The sequence below is a fragment of the Aptenodytes patagonicus genome, chromosome 4 (genome assembly GCF_965638725.1).
Source record: "Aptenodytes patagonicus chromosome 4, bAptPat1.pri.cur, whole genome shotgun sequence".
Lineage (NCBI taxonomy): Eukaryota > Metazoa > Chordata > Aves > Sphenisciformes > Spheniscidae > Aptenodytes > Aptenodytes patagonicus.
This window is the reverse complement of record NC_134952.1, coordinates 54,213,991-54,233,317: the sequence shown is the minus strand read 5'-3', so window position 1 is coordinate 54,233,317 and position 19,327 is coordinate 54,213,991. Positions and strand designations below refer to the sequence as shown.

Here is a 19,327-nt window from a genome sequence, read left to right as displayed (position 1 = left end):
CCACTGAAAAGGAAATCTTAACACCATTTTCTGTCCAACTGGCAAAAGCTAATTTTGAAAAGAAGCAAAATACAGGGCTTTTGCCACTTAGTTTTCTAAGATGAGCAAGTGGAAAAGAATGAATTCAGAAGCCAAGATGCTAAATTTCAGCAGAACTGAAATCCTCCACAGGCTGAATCCACGAATTTGCTTCATCTTTAGACGTAAATAAACAGCTCAGACGTAACAGATGTGCGTTACAGAATCTCATGCCTGGATGAGTAGTTCAGAGTCAGAAGCATTTGTTTTTAATATAATCCACAGCACTGCATGGCCAAGATCACCAAAAAGTCTCTGCCTTCTTAGTGGTCACAGTATATTGCAGATTCAGTGGGTATATCGGGTAGTAAGACAAGGCATTTCGATGCACTGGCCATCACTTTTTGTTTAAATGAAGGGCTTAAGTACAGAATAAAAAAACCCCACCTTGCAGTTTATATACTTTTATATTAATTGAGCCCCCCCAGTTACATTGCAGCTCTATCCTCAGAATTGTCTCTTCTAATCAAAAATCGCATGTATCTTAAAATTACAAAAATAACATATATAAATACATACACACTGATCTCTGTAATGAATGAACGTAAAATTAAAAGGGCAACTAAGAGAAAATATACTTCTATATTATGAGAGTCTCAAAATGGTACCTAGACTGGTCACTCCAACATGGGGAAAAAAGAAATTGAAAGCCAAGTTCAAGACCTAAGTTTAAATGATATAAGAAGCAGTGACACTAAGTTTCAGTCTACTTTTAAGGAAACAATTAAAAATACTTAAATTTTGCTACTGAGTATGACAATAATCATAGACCTGCCTTAAAAACTATTGGAATGATCTGTGCTGACTCTAGCCTACAGACAATGACACAGTATTTTTCTGTGATGTTTCAAAAATTGCAAAAGGTTAAAACTTGTTAATAGAATTTGATCAGAACATCAGAGTCAAGGCTGAAAGAACATACGAAGGGACACAGCAGACTGAAGCCACCTGCTAAAATCTGCAGAGTTTTTAACTATTTCTGAAGAAACAAGCAGAAGAAGTTCTTTCTGTTTCAATCACAATAGGTTATGAGTTCCCTTAAAGAGCGGCTTGTATTTTTGCACCAAAGGCCTCTTCGTCTTCAGAGCTGTGACAGGTCTGGAGCCAGCCTGTGTGCTTGCAAATCTTTCCTCTAGCTAGAGGAAAGAAAGAGAAGACGACGCCAGAACGCACTCACTAGCCCCAAACAAAGAATCCAGCACTATCAAAGCACCAACAATCCCTGGTTCATGCCGCTTTGTTTCTCTCAGTGCAGGATATAAAAGCATCTTTGGCTGTATGTTTTGATAACAGAAATGAGTACCTTGTCATGTTTTAAATCAGCAGCTGAAAGACTTCTTAAGTGAACGTGGCAGTATTTGAAATGTCCCATGCTACCACACTTAAGATACGCCAATCACAATTAATAGCAACCGATTTGCTATTCCAAAACAAATAAAACCTGCAGAGTTTTTCTGCTGAATGAAGAGCTGATGAGTGAAAACAGAAGCAAAATTACCACAATAGCCAGTTAGCCTGTCAATGGAAATTACTTTCCTTTGTCTGTATTCACAAGGGTTAGTAAACAATAACGCTTCAGCTAATATAGTTTTTGTTATATTCAAATTGAATGTGAAATACAGGCTGACATTATAAATGGATCTCTTACTCTTTTGCGCTGGATTTCTGAGGTCTTCTGAGTCTTTATGTTTAAATTGTTCTGTAAGTTTCATGTATTTTGGTATCAACCCTATTAAATTTGTGTCATTTTTCCTTCTAGCAAATTAAGGACTGTCCTCTTGTTGTTTGAAGGAGAGATGTATCTATAGCTTCCCCTCACTCAGTAGGAACCAAGTGAACATTTTATATTATTCTAGTGGATAGAGTTGTGCTGAAAATTCACTTGGTAGGGTGGCAAGATCTGTCTCCCTGCAAATAAATGCCTCTCACTTTCCAAGTTCTGTGAATTTCTTTTTCTGAAATCCCACAACAGTTTTGGTGTTCCCAGCTGCTGTGTCCCACCAGCAGGTTTTACTAATATTGAGTTGCACCTTATGACCCTCTTACCATGGGGAGTAGATGCAGATCTCCTTGAGCAAATTCCTTTGCTTTTTCCAGTAAATTCTGCTTTTTGTCATCTGGTCCCACTTCTTTTCATCTAATTTCTTCCTCATCTTCATGCTTAAGTCAAGGCTTCCCTCTAAGCCCTCCTCAAGCACTCATTTTTACTGACTGGTCAGAAAAACCTTTTCTTTGTAAGCTAACTGAGCATCTATTGAAGAGCTCCCTTGCAGGCTACTACTCTGGACCTATGACTTAGGAAACTTCGGGACACGGGGCAACACAGGCTTACTTGGACAGACATAAGGCAAACAATTCAGACAATAATTCATGAGATTGAAGTGTGTGATTAAACTAACTTTGCCTCCTTTAAACCTTTGCTGGGCAGTCTCCTATAAAGCTTTTCGGCACTAATGATGCTGGGAGTACAGCAGGGATGCTAAGGCTAATACCAAGCAATAAACCTATGTAAAATTACTCGCATTCATGCAGTAAGGAAACTAATTCACTGGTTTTAACCTAACAAGCAGACAGATGTAATGAGTCTAGTTCTGTAACGGACCAACTGCTCTCTCACAGTTGGATTCCCTGAACAGTTACACTCGGAATATTTTGGACAGAAATAAAACTTTATAAACCCACCCACATACATTCAAAAAACTTTTGTAGCTCTCAGCTGGCTCTGAAGTCTTTGGTTTTCTTTAAAAAAAAACCACAACAAACATGAAACAGTATCTTCAGCTTTCGTCATCTGGCCATCACTGCTCAATGCAAACGATAATTTTAAAAATAAAGTCTCTAGGTCAACGTGTTTAAAATCATACCTCTTGTGGAAATTGTCAACTTCAGCTTTTCTTCTTTTTTGGATGGTGGTGTTAATTTAGCTTTTTTCCCTTCTAGGAGTTTCATGCTTGATTTTCATGCATACCTTTAGCTTGTATGGATGTAATCTGATTGTTTCTAACGGGGAATAATGTAATTTCCAAATTACATGTTGCCGGTGTTACATAATTATGATGCTTTTACCTATAGCGTTCCATCCAAATTCATGGTTAAAATCCAAAAAACTATCTGGGAGTTTTGAGGCTGCAGTGGCCATGGCTCTTTGTAGAGCAGATGCTCTGTGCAATTACAAATAGGTGTACCTGCAGTGCCAGTAGTTACTGACGAGCAATTACATGGATATGCCAGAAGGTATTCCTTCTGTTTTGCTGTCAACTGTTATTATCAAAATCTTTGTTCTCATATGAAGCTGTATTTTCTGATTCCACTTTGCATTACAACCCTAATTTGTAGACCAGAATTTTAAGTAGTATATACCAAGCCAAGATCTGTAGTCCCTGATGCCTTTAGGATGCATGGTTAAAGCTCTGCCGGAAGAGGGAGACTGTGAAGGACTTGGGAATATAAACAGAATTGGGGAATAGGTTGGGCTACACCAGATGCTAGAAGGGATTGAGAGCATCCAGGAAGGCCAGAGAAGGTTGAGTCTAAAAATTATATAGGAAAATTGAGATAAATCAGAAGAGGGAGGAAAGAATATCAGATACAATAAGACCATTTAGCACTGGCAGCTAATCTAAACTTAGTTCAAAAGCTAAATCCCAACATTTTCTGTCTGACTGCATAAGAACACAGCACTCACATTAACGATGAATAATTCTCCAGCAGATGATGAGAAATACTTTTTTTTTTCCCAGAGAAAAATTATCTTTCTCTAATTAGACAACTACAAATCAAAACAAGCTAGCATATAGTGCTCTGAACTTCTCACGGTTCCCACACTGGGCAGCCAAATGTCTTAGAAACCTTATAGCACAAGGCTTTCCAGTGCTCCCAGTCCCTTGTGGGCTGTGGGAGGGATGCAGGGAAGAGGAAGGTCTCTATAGCAACGGGAAGGACATACAGGTTTTCTCTCAGAGGCAGAGTCTCCTTCTGTCTCTTACCTTGTTGCACAAAGGATCCGTACACAAACCACATGGAGTTGTAGAGGGTTGTGGAGGTCATGGATCCCATCTGAAGGCGCGGGGGGTTGAGCCAGTTCAAGAGGTAGACCAGTAGCCCTACTAACAGCACAGTGCCAGCTATGCATGCCCACAGGGAGAGGTCAAATGGCGCCAAGCAGGCAAACATGTCCACTGTCTTCTCTGCCTTTCGAAGCAGCACGCCCACTGAGTAGTCCATGTAACGCGTTGTGAAGTCCACCACGTTTTCCCTGTCGGGGGTGATGGTTAAGGCAGAGATCCCTATATCAGCTCTCTGAGGAAAGAGGGAGAGAGAACAACATGCATAAGTAGGAGCTACAGAAAAGATCTTCGTTCCTCTGTGATTTATAGCAGCTAAACTTATGGAGAAGCAGATGCCAAGGCCAATGTCTTAAGCATCATACATGTGAACACAGAAATGTGACTAAGGCTTGAACAGAATAGCTGTACCACGTGTCTTAGTTTCTGCAAGCAAACCTCACTTTGTGGACTTGAGCACATTATCTCTCCACATTGTTATTTTCCAAGGAATCAAAATACTTCAAATACAGATAATGGCTGGAATAAATCTCCTTCTGGTCGTTTTTATCAGCCTGGTTTACTGAAGCCACCATTGTCATTGTGGCAAAAGGCAGACCTTGTGTATAGCATTTCCAATCAGAGGAAATTAGTTGCCTGACAGAGCCACATGATATCCAACATTTTGATGACATGATGATCATGACAAAGGGCTACCGCACGATAAAGGGCATCTCATATAGCCTGGGATTTTCGGGCACTTGAAATTCTGGAAAACATCAATTTCGGCTGCAGAGTCTGAAGTGCAGAAAAGCAGATATTCCACACAGTTCCTCCACTATTTATTCCTCTATATCGTCCTGCTAAGCAATTCCTCTCTATGCCAATCTGTCCTGCAGCTACCTTGGACTTGCTTTGTGCCTTTTACATTTTTTGTAATTTAAAGAACCCATTTCAGATGAGAAGAGGATGAATAACTTTCCTTGCTCTAATCATTGTATTTCGCAGCATGTCTGGCTATTAGGTCTCCAGAGACACCAGGCACAACTACAGCAGGTGCTATTTTACTTTTCACAAGTACAATTAGAACTGCAGTGAAAACAAGAAAGGGTATTTAAAGCAGACACGGTAACACCATTTAAAAAAGCCCAAATACTGAAAAAAAGACTATAAATTCTAGATATTTTAATATGAAAAAAGAGTACTTAAAACACTTTAAGCTGCTACTAGTTTGATTTAATCCCTTTCTGTTCTGCCTAAAGCAGCGTGTGATCCTTTGGAAGGGGATGAGGAGAGCACAAAGGCTTGAAAGTCTCAGTACTATGTCAAATTTTATTAACTCTCTTGAATTTCTTTCTTCTTGCCCGAAGAAAGCAGAGATTACTAGCTCCTTAGAAATGTGATGTGAAATATTAAGTGGGAAGGTGTGGCAGCTGAAACTGATTAGAATCAAATTTGCAAATCATCTGGGCTCTTTTAATACTACGTTCAAAACACTCTGCAGCCCATGGTACAAACATACTTTTAATCACAGTGCACTTAAGACTTCGGTTTAAATGGTGTTACTTTAACTTTATATTAACTGTTCACTGGCTTGAGAAAGTGGCAGAAGATAGCTGGAGGCTGATGATTTAGACAAAAAAAGTGTTTGAAAATATTGATTTGCTTAAAAGCCATGAATTAGAGCTTCAGCTTTAATTTGTGGGTTAGATTCTCTAGCGCCTTAAGTGAAGCTGTGTTGATGTGCACAGCTGAAAGCATGGCTTCATGAATTCACTTCACGTCCCTTCCTAACAATTTTTTGTGAGTGATGTTAACTGCCCTTTGCCCACGGGCAGCAGCAAACTCAGTCAGTAATCCAAGTAAAAATTTCATCAGAATTGTCCATGGAAACATTCAGATCATCTGAGTCTCTATCCTCTGATTATCAAACTTCTGGTCAACAAGTGACTCGAGTGATTCAAAGTATCTGCTAATGGTTAAGTCCTAACTCCAGTGAGCAAGCTGCAAAGCAGTCATCATTTGAACTGTTTCCCACAACTGTGAATATAAATGTATTTTTAAAATAATTTCCAAATATAAAATCCAATGCTCTATACCAATAGTTGTCAAACAGGAAAATATGGTTATATTTAATGAATAAGGGTTGTTTTGTTTTTTTTTCCTGAATGTATATCAAAAAGTGAAATAGGAATTCAGGGTTAAAGGAGGACACATAGAAAAAAAGTCCTAGACCTAGCCCCTGCTGTTTAACTTTAGCTGTGTTACTAATTATCAGCGTGTTACTAAAATACTTCCCTACCACACTAGATTATTGTGAGGTGCTAATTCAAGTTGTATTTGTAAGATGTTTAAAGATTCTCCACTGAAAAGCAATACAAATAAGTAAAGATACTTCTACCAAATAATAGATTACCATACGACTGAATGACTAATAGAATTTTTTGTGTTTTTTTCCCCTTTTTTAAAAGAGAAACATATTTCTCTATGAAATACATTGAAGGGCATTGCATGAAAAAGCATAGTCTGTGGTATTTGTGGAAATACTGCTTCCATTTTACATCTCTGGGGAGCAGTCTCTCCAAATGCCCCAGCGTTATGGTTCCGCTCTGGTTATCAGTCAGCTATGACAGAGGAACAATGTTGTCCTAGTGGAAATGTTGCATTTCTTTTGTCATACTGCAGCAGCAATTGTGATATAATTATGTTTTGTGATTAAATAGTGGTAGTAAAGTGAAAAATAGAAAGGAGAGAGATAAGTCCTGACCTCTCACTACTCCTGTGTTTAGCTGTTTAAAAAAAAAAAAAAGGTTACACTGAAATTTGACAACTCATATTCTTAACTTACTAAATTGAATCATAAACACCAATTTACTGGAAAACTACCTGTTTAGCACAAAACCAAGCTTAGGCTTAACTTAATAGTTGATCTACTGATGGCAAGCATTCTTAATTACATATAGATTTGGCCAACTTGTATCAAAATTGGAAGATGAAAAAAATTAAATGCTTGTCATTAACATGTCAGATTGGATCAGAGAAGACATCAGTCTGAAGTCAAGGTTCACTTAGTGCTTCTAGATAGAAAGGCAAATGCATGCAATTATGTCAATATTTAGATGTAAAGCTGCCAATCTGAATTATAAACATGTAAAACTCTCCACTCACAAAGTTTTCGCAGTGCCAAAATCAACCAACTATCAGCATCTCAGATGTCTGTTTAACACATTTCTGATGAATGAAACTATGACTCCTGAAGCTAACTAACTGGAAAAAACAGCAGAGGGCATTATTTTTCTTTACGTGACCTGCTTAGGAATTTATATTCATTAACAGCAGTTCTCCTGAGGTCATTGTAGAGCAACGTTACCAGAATCAGAAAATCCAAAATAAATGACCAAGTGGGTCTGATAGCATTGTTACTGGTGTCACAGAACCAGCTCGCTCATCAGCAAAGCCTAGAAATACCTGAAATGCCCCTATGCTATTGCTTAAGCAAGCACATCTCATACACATAGAAAGCAATCTTATGATGATTCCTGAGGTTCATGATTAAGAACAGGAAAAATAAATGAGTCTACTTTAAATTGCTCCTGTGAGGCCTTTCATTTTATCCATTTTCAATGTTAAATCAAGTTTCAACGAATGCTGGAAGCAATAAACCACAGTCCCACATGTTACGCAGTTATTAATATGGACATGCAAAAATTAATCACAGAGACATTTTTGCTCAAGTTAACACACATACATCCAAATAATTCTCCTTTTACTCAGCTATTATTTTTTCTTCTCAATTTGTCCTCCCAGTATGCTTCCTTCCTATGCTACTCCCCTTAGGAAGGTGCATTAAAAAAAGAGCCTTATAAGAGGCTTTTACTTGGCTTACAGTTTCTCTTAGAAATGTTTAGGCATGTATTTAGTTTTCCTTTTCTGATGGACCTCAGTGGAATCAGACAGTTTTCCCTATTCTATTTGCTTCCTGATGGCTCCTCATTGGAAAAAAATCCTAGCAATCAAGGTAGCATGGTGAGATGTGGGAAATAATGGTTGATGGATGTGAATATCACCAGGAAGTCCAGAGCCATGCTGGAAAGCCTACTGTCCTCTCCGAGAAGTGGCACGAGCCACTCTCTCTTGCCTGTCACACAGGCTCATCCCTCTGGTAATGTGGACTTGAGGACAACTAAAGGAAGCACTGTGAAAAGACACAGATAACTAACAGCACGAGAAAGATTTGCAGTAAAGCGCTGCTCCCCTGAGATGGTTTTAGCCTCTCCACAGAAAGCTGCTGCTCTCTGAACTAATCATGTTTGTGAGCTGAATCTCTGTGGGATGCACTGAAAGCCCCAGTCATTTGACAGGAGAGGAACAAGAGCACCACGTGCCTCTCTCAAAGAGCATTTATCCTCTGTAGACCTTCTGGTTCAGGTGCTCAGCAAACAGAAAGCTTTCCATAGCATGGTTACATTCAGTTTATTTTGACAGGAGAAGGTGTATAGAGCAAGGGTGTACCTAGGTCTTGACAATCGAAGAAGGGGAGGCTTGAATCAGTTTCCAAATTCAAATTGAAGACCAGTTGCTTTGATCTTCTGATTCCAGCTCCTATTTTAGCAGCCAACAGGGACCTCGTCTTCAAAGCTGGAACAGGGTGAACTTGGCATAATCTCACGTCTGCGAGGCCAGCTGTGGACCTAGGGCATGTACTTGGCACCGCAGGGCTTCTGCCCTGAACTGCAGTCCAAGCAGAGCTGCTGCAAACGGGAGCAGCCCGAGGCTGCCTCACTGATACCAGGACCTGCACCAGAGCCTGCGGCACACTGAATCAGGTTAATGCAAACAGCATATGTTGATCTTGAACACAGAAATTATGTGCTTGCTACAGCAACTGCCATTTCATATGGCACATCATCTGTAGCGGCCACAGACATCCTTCTCAATGAGATGCACTCAAAAAGAGAAGGCAGCTATTTTCCATTACCCTTGAGTGGGACTTGTCTTTTGCAGAAATACATTGTTCCCCACTCATTTCTGGCTCATGCACCAACAGGCAAAGAGCACTCCCTGTTTCTGGATTTCCTCCATATGTTGGCCAGACTATCATGTAAGACTTGCTGGGGAAAACAAGGAAACACTCTGTTTGAAACAGGTTAGACCTTTAATTTAAAACTATTCTGTACTCCTTTGCTTCCCCTTACAAAGTTGCCAAGCAGATAGATATTTGAGTTCTGGGAGCAGAACTCAGTTCACCGTAAAAAAGAAAGCAGCCTTTCAAGAACAGCTTGCACTTGGTAAGGGGTAGATACACACTGGCTGCTTGCCCAGAGGTTCTCTTTTGCCTTAAGAGGGACAGACAATGGGAGAGAGGGACACAGTGAAACTTCACTGTCAATTATATAAGGGGTAAGGAAGATAAAAAATTATACACTGCCATAATATTTGGAAAACACGTCTTTTGAATTCTAAATGCAGTTCCATTAACTCTTCATACTTTCTAACTGTACAGAAAGATTTCATACCCATTAAGACTCATTTACAGCAAAATTGTAACAGACTGGTAAATCTGTTCCACTCATGATATCTATTTACAGATCTAGGCGGTTACTACCTTAAGGGTGTTATTAGGAGTTATATGAGTCCCTGCCTACTAAGGGGACAAGTATGCTATACATATTTTTCAGTGGACCATTTGATTTCAGTTGTTACGAGTTCTGCCTTACGAATCATTCATTTTAAAAAAATAAAAAATGTTCCAGGCCCACTTCCATCTCCAGAGCCATCTAGGACTAAGACCCCTCCAGCCTGTGGCATGTAGTGGCCTGCCGAGTCCTTTGCTGAGTACTGTAGAGAGTAGGGTATAGTATAACATCAGATTTAAGGAGCCGAAAAAATGATAAAAATAAATCAATAGGCCATTGCGGTGTTACGTCTCATAATTAGACGAGGGATTTTTAGCTGTCAAAGTTTAGAAGATGGAGGAAAATACACCTTTTTAAGTGGCTCCAGCTTACCATCTATGATCACAGCATTCCATCTTCCAGCTTCATAAGGGCATAGGGAGATGGCAAAGGAAGTTTATTACTAATTACTATTACCCATGCCACGGGTACGGCATGTGTGGCTGTTTTCCATTCCAACAGGCTTCCTACTGCTCAGGAAAGCAGAATAGGTTAAACCTATCACTAGGGTTTTTTTCCCATGAGGATCGTTTTTCCATTTTTGTTTTTTTTTTTTTCCTTTACTGCAAGACTTATTTTCCAGCATTTTGCTAACTTTTAGCTGAAGTATTTAATGATTAGGTTCTATATCTAACCACATTGCTCCTTATTCTTTGCTGTGATTATCAATTAAATTCCACCTGCAGATTTGGAAAAGTACTTCCATAAACAATCAGTAAGTTATTTACATGAATATCTACTGCAGTTATTTAAGGAAAAACAGCAAATGTAGGTCTCTATAGCTGTAAAAGCTGCCTCTACAGGTTAACTAAGAGCAAATAAAATATACACGTTCACAGCACAAATGAGACATCAACAGAATAGAGTCTGCATAGCCCTGTCTTTCTCAGTGGGAGAAACTGCAAACAGACAAGATGTAAATAGTAGGGGAAAAAAAGAAAAACGTGGCACATTTATTTGGTTTAATTTATTTATGATACAATATTGAACATTTAATGTAAAATTAAGTAGACTAAATGGTTTATTAATTACAGATTAGAGAATATACTACTCTTGATTCATACATCAACATAATGTAAGTGTTATTATATATCAATAAAACATTTTCTGTTGATTATATACTTCATGTATTCATCACACCAACATTTTTCTAAGTGCTATACATTATTTATGTAATGTATCACTTAATTACTGCAACACCAGTTTTTCCTCTTTTGAACAGCCTCTTCAATTCATTTGTGTCAGGTCTTGCCAAATTAATTAGGATGCTATGCATCCCATTATTTGACTGTATTCAGATTTCATACTGCTGTACTTTGGTTGGAAAAAAGAGATTGCCCTGCTTCTTAAACAGTTACCAGCAAGCACTATTTCTAGCTGTTTCTTTACCGCCCAATGCAACCGGGCATACTATCAAATGCTGGCGACACAGGCAATGAACAAAGTGCTATCACTGATTCATTAAAAAAGGTTACTGGCTGATGCAAACGTAGTATACCATGTATTATTTAGCTTTATCACATGATCTTGTTTAGTAAGTTATTAATAACCTTACCTTAAATACCAGTTCTCCTATCAGTCCGTTCCATGACCCATCATCCTGAGGACTCCCATATTTGTGATCTGGTGCAACATAAATTTCGTATTTAAAGCCGAGGTAAGTGGCCAAGGCTTCCAACACATCTATTGAGAAGCCCTGATACTTCTTCGGTTTTCCCAGAACATTTTCAGACACCATGACAAAGGGCTCTTCCTAATAGAAAACAAAGGAGGCAACTGTTAGTAAAGCAATTACATGCCACATTTGGGGGCTGTTTTTTTTTTAAATAAAGGAGGAACTATTTAAATACCATTTATACAAAGCTTTCCTACAACACATTGTTAGTGGTGCCTCTTGCATTCTGCAAAATGCTATTTTGTTATGTATTTACTTCAACAGAGAAATTTTCTTCTCTACTATGTATTTCAGAAGTAAATCTTCTGTTGTAACGTTACAACTGAAACGCTTTTCAGCAATGCCTTCTGTCCGCACTTATGCTCGGCAGGGCAGACATGCACTCGTGTGTCTGTCCATAAACACAGAGGATTCTACAGCGCTGCCAGTTTCCACTGGCTGGGCAAACACTGTATCTGACAAACGCAACTACTAATTCATGCTATAAGGAACGCAAAACATGGCAAAATAGGTCGTACTGCAGAAACATGCATTTCTCTTGTCCTTCTACTGTAATCTGAATCTGAATATAAGCTGGTTGACTTTAAATAGTTCTATCCAAAGAGCATCCATTTGGTTAGTTCAGGGAGAATCAATTACGGGACTGAAGTTTGTCTATAAGAACAATCGGTGAATATTCATCAAAAAGATGTCCATAATAAAGGATGGAAATAGATACTGAAAGTTGGAACTGGTTGGTAAGATTTCCAAACGATAGGTTTTTCTTTTCCTTCTCCCCAAGATCTGTAATTGTTTTCTCCATTTTTTAATTAATATTTCTAATAATATTCTCAGAAAGAGATGATTTTTTGGCTAACTTTAATTTCTTTTTTCACCTCTCTATTATTCTTCCTGTTGAGTATTTAATTTCTAGACATTCTCCTTCACATCTTTTTAAAATGAAACACAAAAAGGAGATCGTATTTCTGAGCACAAAAAATATATTTGCCATAGACGGATATCACTTATGCTTGTTCGTTATTTTCTCTGAGAACGTCTGTCTGATCTACTTAAGTAGAGCAAAAAAGCATGAAGGCACTGTAACCCTTGGGTATTTTTTTGGAAATATGCTACATTTCTTCCTTTTAATTCTTTACATCGTGCTGTAATTTAGTATGAGTTTATCAGAAACATCTATTCTGAGGTGCAGAAAGTTAGTTCTGGCTTATCATGGCTTGGCCATGACAAGCACATGAAACCACTTTCTGACCACTTCCTCCTAGTCTGCATCACTGACAACCATACAGAAGAAAACAGAATTGATTTTCCTTAATATTTGTGGCCCAAACTTTAATTGTATCTCCAGAGGCATTTTTGTTGGTGTGTAAATGATTTTTTGGGGGTTTAAAACGATTTTTTTCTTTACTATTCTACTACTCATCTCTGTCAACAACTTTGAAGCCAAGGCGCTTTTCACAAAATTTTCACTAATACTTCACTAAATATTTTTAGTTTATAGTATGTCACTCTATATGAACAGGTATCACTGAATCGCAGGCAGGATGTTCTCGGAATAAGAAAGCATAATTTGTAAATGCTTGAGTAACATTCATGAGGCTAGTCACATGCTGAGGATGCTGCCAAAGAAGCAAGGATGCAACCAGACTGCACTGTCATGACGTTCTTTTCTGACTGCAGGAAATCCAGAAGAAAAACCCAAACCCCCAAAACCAAACCAAAACCCAAACCCAACCAAATGAAAAACTACCAGGAAAAAAAAAGCAGAAGGGTTGACTGTCTCAAGTTATTATTTCCCAACTGTCAGATAGAATTTCTTTCTTCCAAATTTTCCAAGATCAGCCAAATGGAATAAAAATGGAGGACAGCAGGTGCAAGAGAATTTTTAAAGTATTTCTCCAGCGCCTGGGTTCCAAGAACATTGAAGGAATTGAGACTAAGTTGATGAAAGCCTCTCCTAAATGAAAACACAGAGTGAGTTCAGCTTTGCTGATCACTTGGATGAGAGATTCCCTACATATAGACTCAAAACTGCTGGAAAAAAATAAATATTGTAATTTATCAATCTAAGCACATTATGCACAAAATTCTAAAGATTTATATGTACAAAGGGTGTTTTAGAAGTTGATAATTTTCATATTAGAAAGGATTTATTTTTATCACTTCTAAGTTACTAGAAAATAGTTCCTCATAAACTGAATTTTTATTCAGTTAGTTAAAAAGCAATTGCTAATTGTACTGATTTAAAACATTGTTTAAAATGCAGTTTGTGACAACTAATTTCAGTCTTTTGTTAAGCTATGTAATATTGTTTGCTGCTGAGAGATTTAAAAAAACCCCTCATGTCCAGTGTGCTATACATTTAATGAAATATAAATAATCAAATAGCTTTGTGCAAAGCAACTAATACTTCCCAATTTCTATTGAAGCCTGGAGCAGCAAAATATTTAATCATATTCCAAACAAAACAAAACAAATCTATTGCTATGGGTTTTTTGTAATTGTTTACATTTCTCAGACAGCATTGAAAGAGGACAAAACTTTTTTCCCCCTATAAATGCTGCAAGCTGAAACTATACCAGTTGTCTTTTTGTACACTGGGAGGGTGTTATGGGAGCTCCTATGGAAAGAGAAATACATCCCTACAATATTGATGTTAAAATGATTGTCAACATCCTTGAGAAAACAGATCTTGTAGAAAGAAAATACACAAAACCAAAACAGCCAATACATTTCTCTATGTTCTACTGAACAGAAAAATGAGAAGAAAAAATAAGCTTGTAGAAAGTAGGTCAAAAACTCACAAGCTAACTAATGAGTTTGGAGGTGGCAAAATTAACCTGGATGATGAACCTTTCATTCGACCCCAATAAATTCAAGAAAATCCTGATACACTTTCTCTCCAAAGCAAGTGGTAATTCAGACTATATAAGCAGGTCTTTCTCAGAGAAGACGTACAATCGCCATCCTTGGAGATACTCAAAACTCACAAGGACACAGTTCTCAACAACCTGCTCTAACATTAGCCCTGCTTCACACAGATGCCATCCAAGGGTCCCTTCAAACCTAAATTGTTTGATGGATGCGGTGAAGTGATCAAAGGAAGGCCACTGTTCCTGCTTCTCCTTTTCTTCCACTTTTGGAGACACCTCTCTAGGGGACTGACGAGCCTCTGTGGGGCAAGAGCAGACTTCACAGCCTGTAAAGTCAGGGAAGTCTGGAAAAAGCAAAGTTGTCACAACATGCATGTCTGAGGAGAAGTAAAGGAAATTAATGGATTGCTCCCTCTTAACTTCTTGGTTTTGCAAGATGGATGATCTGCCTCACTGCGCCCATAGCCATCAGATATATTTTAGGGGATGGCTTTGCATCCAACCTTTATGGAGATCCTTTAAGAGAGGAGCTACTTTCCTTCTACTTTACTCCCAATGTGCCTCCTTGCCAACTGAATGCAGCATTACTAAGCCTGTGATAAGGGCTCCTTCTCAAAATAGCTCCACGGTTATCACTGTCTGGTTTCTTCTTGGGATCTAAGCTGTGCTGCCCTGATACAGAGGAGGATGTGTTTAAGACTCGATGTGGATCAATGGATTTTACACAGTGTTGTGGGTTAACCCTGGTAGACAGCTAAGCACCACACAGCCAATACTACCTGCAGCAAAATGAAAGTCAGCAGCAAACAGGTAAAGTTTATATTGGGTGAAGCTGTGCATATTGCTTTTTACAACTGTAAGAAGGCAAAGTCAGGTTCCGTAGATGATTACCCCCTGAGCAAGAGAAGCTGCAAAATGCTAGCAGACTAGCACATCTTAGGAAGGCTAAAGGCAGACCCAAGATTAAAGCAACATGGCATAAAAAAGGAAAGTGTTGGGAAAGATGACGTGATAGTATAAATACATTGGAAAAGCAGCTCACAAAAACACTTGTTTCCATTCATTTACCTATTATCACTAGGTTTATAAAACTTTTTAAGGAAGAAGCTACACGTTAAGACTGACATAGGTGAACAACACGCTACATATTAAGACTGATATAATTTAACATCTTCCTCCCACCAGAGCAACTAGCTATCTTCTCATGCAATAGCTCTGGTGATGCTTGGTTGCTTTATTAAAGTAATTCTACTACTCAACCAACACAAGTCTACTCAATTTTTGTCAGGTGAGTTGATCTGATTGTCAGGGGTCCAGACAAATGCCAGGACAGACAAGAGCCAGGACAAGCGATGGAGTAAGACTGCACAAGCAGAAGTGAGGAATTACCAAGAATGTGCCCTTTTTGGTATCAGGGGATGGTTAAGCAGCTCAGACATCTTACCCAAACCTATCTTCAGATACGCAACACAATATAATTTGAGCACATTTCACAAATTAGGGTTTATCACTGAAATAGTTGGTTGAGTAAGAAGAGTTATCACCACCATTTTCCACATGCGGAACTGAAATGCATAGATTTCAAGACTTGTACAGCTGAGAAGTAAATCCAAGTGTGCTGGGTCAGGGACAAATGCCTTAACCATAGACTGTTTTCCCTCTATCTTATTTTAACGCTTTAAAACAGTTGTACTTACATATGTATCTGTGTTCTGGTGAACTGTGAGTGTAAGAGCAGGAAAACCAATAGAGGAAAGCAAGCATTAGGTGAGAACAAAGGAAGGTGGGATCCAAAAATGAGATGTCTAGACTCAGGGAGAGAAAAGTCTTACTCTTGAAAAGACTGCTTGCCAGGGTAAAACTGCGAGTGGACAACGGAGATTGTAATGTGCCCTAGTCCAGGGAGAACTGACAGCAGGGCAATATAGGCACAAAAAGAAATGTCACACATCCAAAACCCAGCCCTCAACCCCTGCCCCAAATTTTACACAGTGGGAAGTAGGGGATAGAGTATTTTGTTTTAAACATATCAGTGGAAATCAGAGGTTGATAGTATAGAGCTTGGAGCAGTCTAGATTCAAGATTAGTAGAAAAAAATGCTGCACTTCATTGCTTTTTCCAACAAGATAAAGGGCTAACAGTTTTGCCTGTCCAGGACTTACGTTCTGGTGCACATGAAAATGAAGTAACACAAGGTTTTGTAAGTGCTTCAAGAATCTAAGATTAAAAGCACAAAATATTTACTCTGATGAAATTCTCAGACGTATGCCAATAATTTGGATGTAACAGTTGGTCTGAAGCAATCTTTTTATATCCTATACTAGACCACCTAATAAAGTTAAAAATAAGAAAGAAGAGACAAGCTTTTGGGCACAAAAGGCCTTCATTTTGAAAACGAAAGGAGCAATACTCAAGCTAAATAGTAGAAAAGAACAATTACTCTGAGTTTAACTTGGTTATGTTAATTAATTAGACAATCAAAGAGAAACACTGGTTTGTAACTGTGCTACAGAGGTGGGTGATAAAGTCAAGCAATAAATTCAGGCCTTAGAGGAGGCGGGGAGGGAGAGCAAGAGAACGATTGCTTGTGAAGCGTTCAGGGACAACTTAAATGTAGGGAAAAAGTATATCCCTAAACCCAGAGTCTCTATTCGGGATGATTTTTAGCAGCCAGTAGAATAGTGACTTTAAATTCCAAGCTTTGATAGCCATCTTTTAGTTCTTCAATGAAAATCAGGTTTTGGAGGTTCTGGTATTTTTGTGTAGATTCTCTCTTTTTGGACAAATTACAGAAAACTCTCTTGAAAGAACAGAAAAAGCACCTTAATCTTAAACACAGCACTGTAACTAACTACGGGAGAGGAATAAAAAGTTGCATTCAGTGGCCTGTTTACAACAAAGTGGTGGTCTCAGCCCAGCTGTTAATGATTTTATGTGCACACCACATCATCAGGAGATCATTGAATGGGCAACAATACAGATTTTCTCTGTAATTACAATGGTGGATTCTGTGGCTTTAAGTTGAGACATTTCAGGATAGAAGCTATATGGAGCCATGATACATTTATGAGTCTTACACTTGCTCTAAAGATAAAAATGCTAAGAAAATGCTAGGATGTAATTTATAAATAGAAAAGCAAAAGCAAAAAAAAATGTTTGAGATTATTCTCCTGCTTAGCTGAATCCTCTTTTCCCCTTAGCATGGGCAGAAAAACTTCCTAGCCAGGAGGCTATACAGAAATCATTAAGTAAACAGAAAGTCATTGGCTTGTGAGATCAGAGAGATTGATCACTGCTGGAATTTACAACACATATTGGGGCTTGACTCTAAAACTGCAGATGGATGGCCTTATGTACTTCTACTATGTTTGGGAGAGAGTTTTGAAATTAGGTAATTATATGGGTGGTTAGAATTCATAGAGCATATGAAAATGACCTCTGTGCCTACTCATTAGAAATTTCTGAACGCACTGAGATATAGTACTTTAATATTGACACTCTGTAGTCATTAAATGAGACTCTGTATTCATTAAATCTTCCCTTCTTCTCTACTGAAAGTAGAAAGAGAGAGGAAAAAACCAGAAGCAAGAAATGAAGCTCAGCTGTGGGCAAGACTGTCAATCTGTGCTCAGCACTGACTCTAGAAACAGTGGACAGGCACATTAAATGATTCACATAGCCCAAGCAAATCCTCGGCAATCGCATGAAGTAAATATTCACTGTGACACTTAAAACTCCCATCACCTGCAAATGGTAAGAAACTGTTCCCAAAAGTGAAATCCACTCTCATTACTGGATCTCTCAACTCCCTTCCAACGGCTGCTGGATGACCAAGCACAGCCATTATAACCGACAAGAAGCACTAAGTCTCATAAACCATACCAAAACATTTTCAAGCACAGGATGCTATTGCCTTGTTGCTAGGCATAATTACTTTTTTCTTGACTCATAAAATAATTAACCCCCCCACTTCTAAATGTTAGCCATTTTGCATTTCTTTCCTCAAAAGATTTCAGTAAAATATGCAGCCCTAAATACTTAAGTTCCTCAAGTGCTTTATTGACCACTGTTTTGGGAATTTTATTTGGCTAGGAACAGCACAGCAGCTTGTTATTTTTAATTGAACAGCAATGTACGTTACTTCATTTTAGAATCAATGACCAAAATTTAATTGAAACATTTCATTCAGAAATTCTCCCACTAGCAACGGTTATAAAAGTTGCTGCAAAACATAACACAATCCCCACCCCTTAATAACACTAAAACAAAGATGAAGGTTTCAAACCTACAAAATCTCGGATAATTAAGGTATTATACTCATTCAATATCCTATTGTGCCAACGGGCTGTGTAACAGTATTGGCATCAAAACCCACTGTTCTCAGACCCTGTGCTTTTCAAATAGACTGATTAGAAAGTCAGTTGTACTAACAGAAATGTCACCTTGCTTGCAGCAAGAAGCTAGTTCATGTCCCAGAAGCTGAATACAATATTAAAGGAAGGGGACTTTAAATTTGGCCTTTATTTACCACTGTCCTTACGCATGTGCTTAGTCTCTCGCTTTTTTTAATGACAGTTTAATTGTCATCTTCAACAAGACACAAGTTTGTGCTTTCAGTTACAGTACTTTAAACAATGTTTTTTTTCCTGAATCAAATGGTGGCTTCTGGATTTATTATGCTATTTAGGTTAGTGCTATTTAGAAGAAACAAACAAAAAATGTTAGCCACCCTCCCCCTCCACCCATTGCAGAGCAATAGCACTAAGGTTTCTTTCAAAGCGATCTATGGCAATGGTCTATTAGGATGCAGCCAAGCTTTGTGTATTGATTTTAATTCACAATAACTTAATGCACCTAATAGCTCTTTCTGAACCATTATAGTTATATGATAGGAATATGGATTAAGACTGGAATCGATTGGAGTGTTTTAGAGTACGTCTAAACAGCACAATGCTAGCTTTAATGTAGCGAGCTCAGATACTGGAA

General features: G+C 38.3%; 1 protein-coding gene across 6 annotated transcripts in view; it reads right to left on the bottom strand.

Annotated features, from left to right (window-relative positions):
• GRID2 (glutamate ionotropic receptor delta type subunit 2) overlaps positions 1–19,327 on the bottom strand; it is a 755,994-nt gene that overhangs the window by 135,441 nt on the left and 601,226 nt on the right. For all 6 annotated transcript variants that reach the window (XR_012995185.1, XR_012995186.1, XM_076336770.1 and 3 more), the window contains 2 exons: positions 11,352–11,549; positions 4,065–4,377 (listed from right to left, as the gene is read on the bottom strand). Coding sequence is in view for 4 of the 6 variants with exons in the window: in XM_076336770.1 (XP_076192885.1) it covers positions 4,065–4,377; positions 11,352–11,549 (511 nt within the window). In the remaining 2 variants the exon portion in view is untranslated. The remainder of the gene's footprint in view (positions 1–4,064; positions 4,378–11,351; positions 11,550–19,327) is intronic.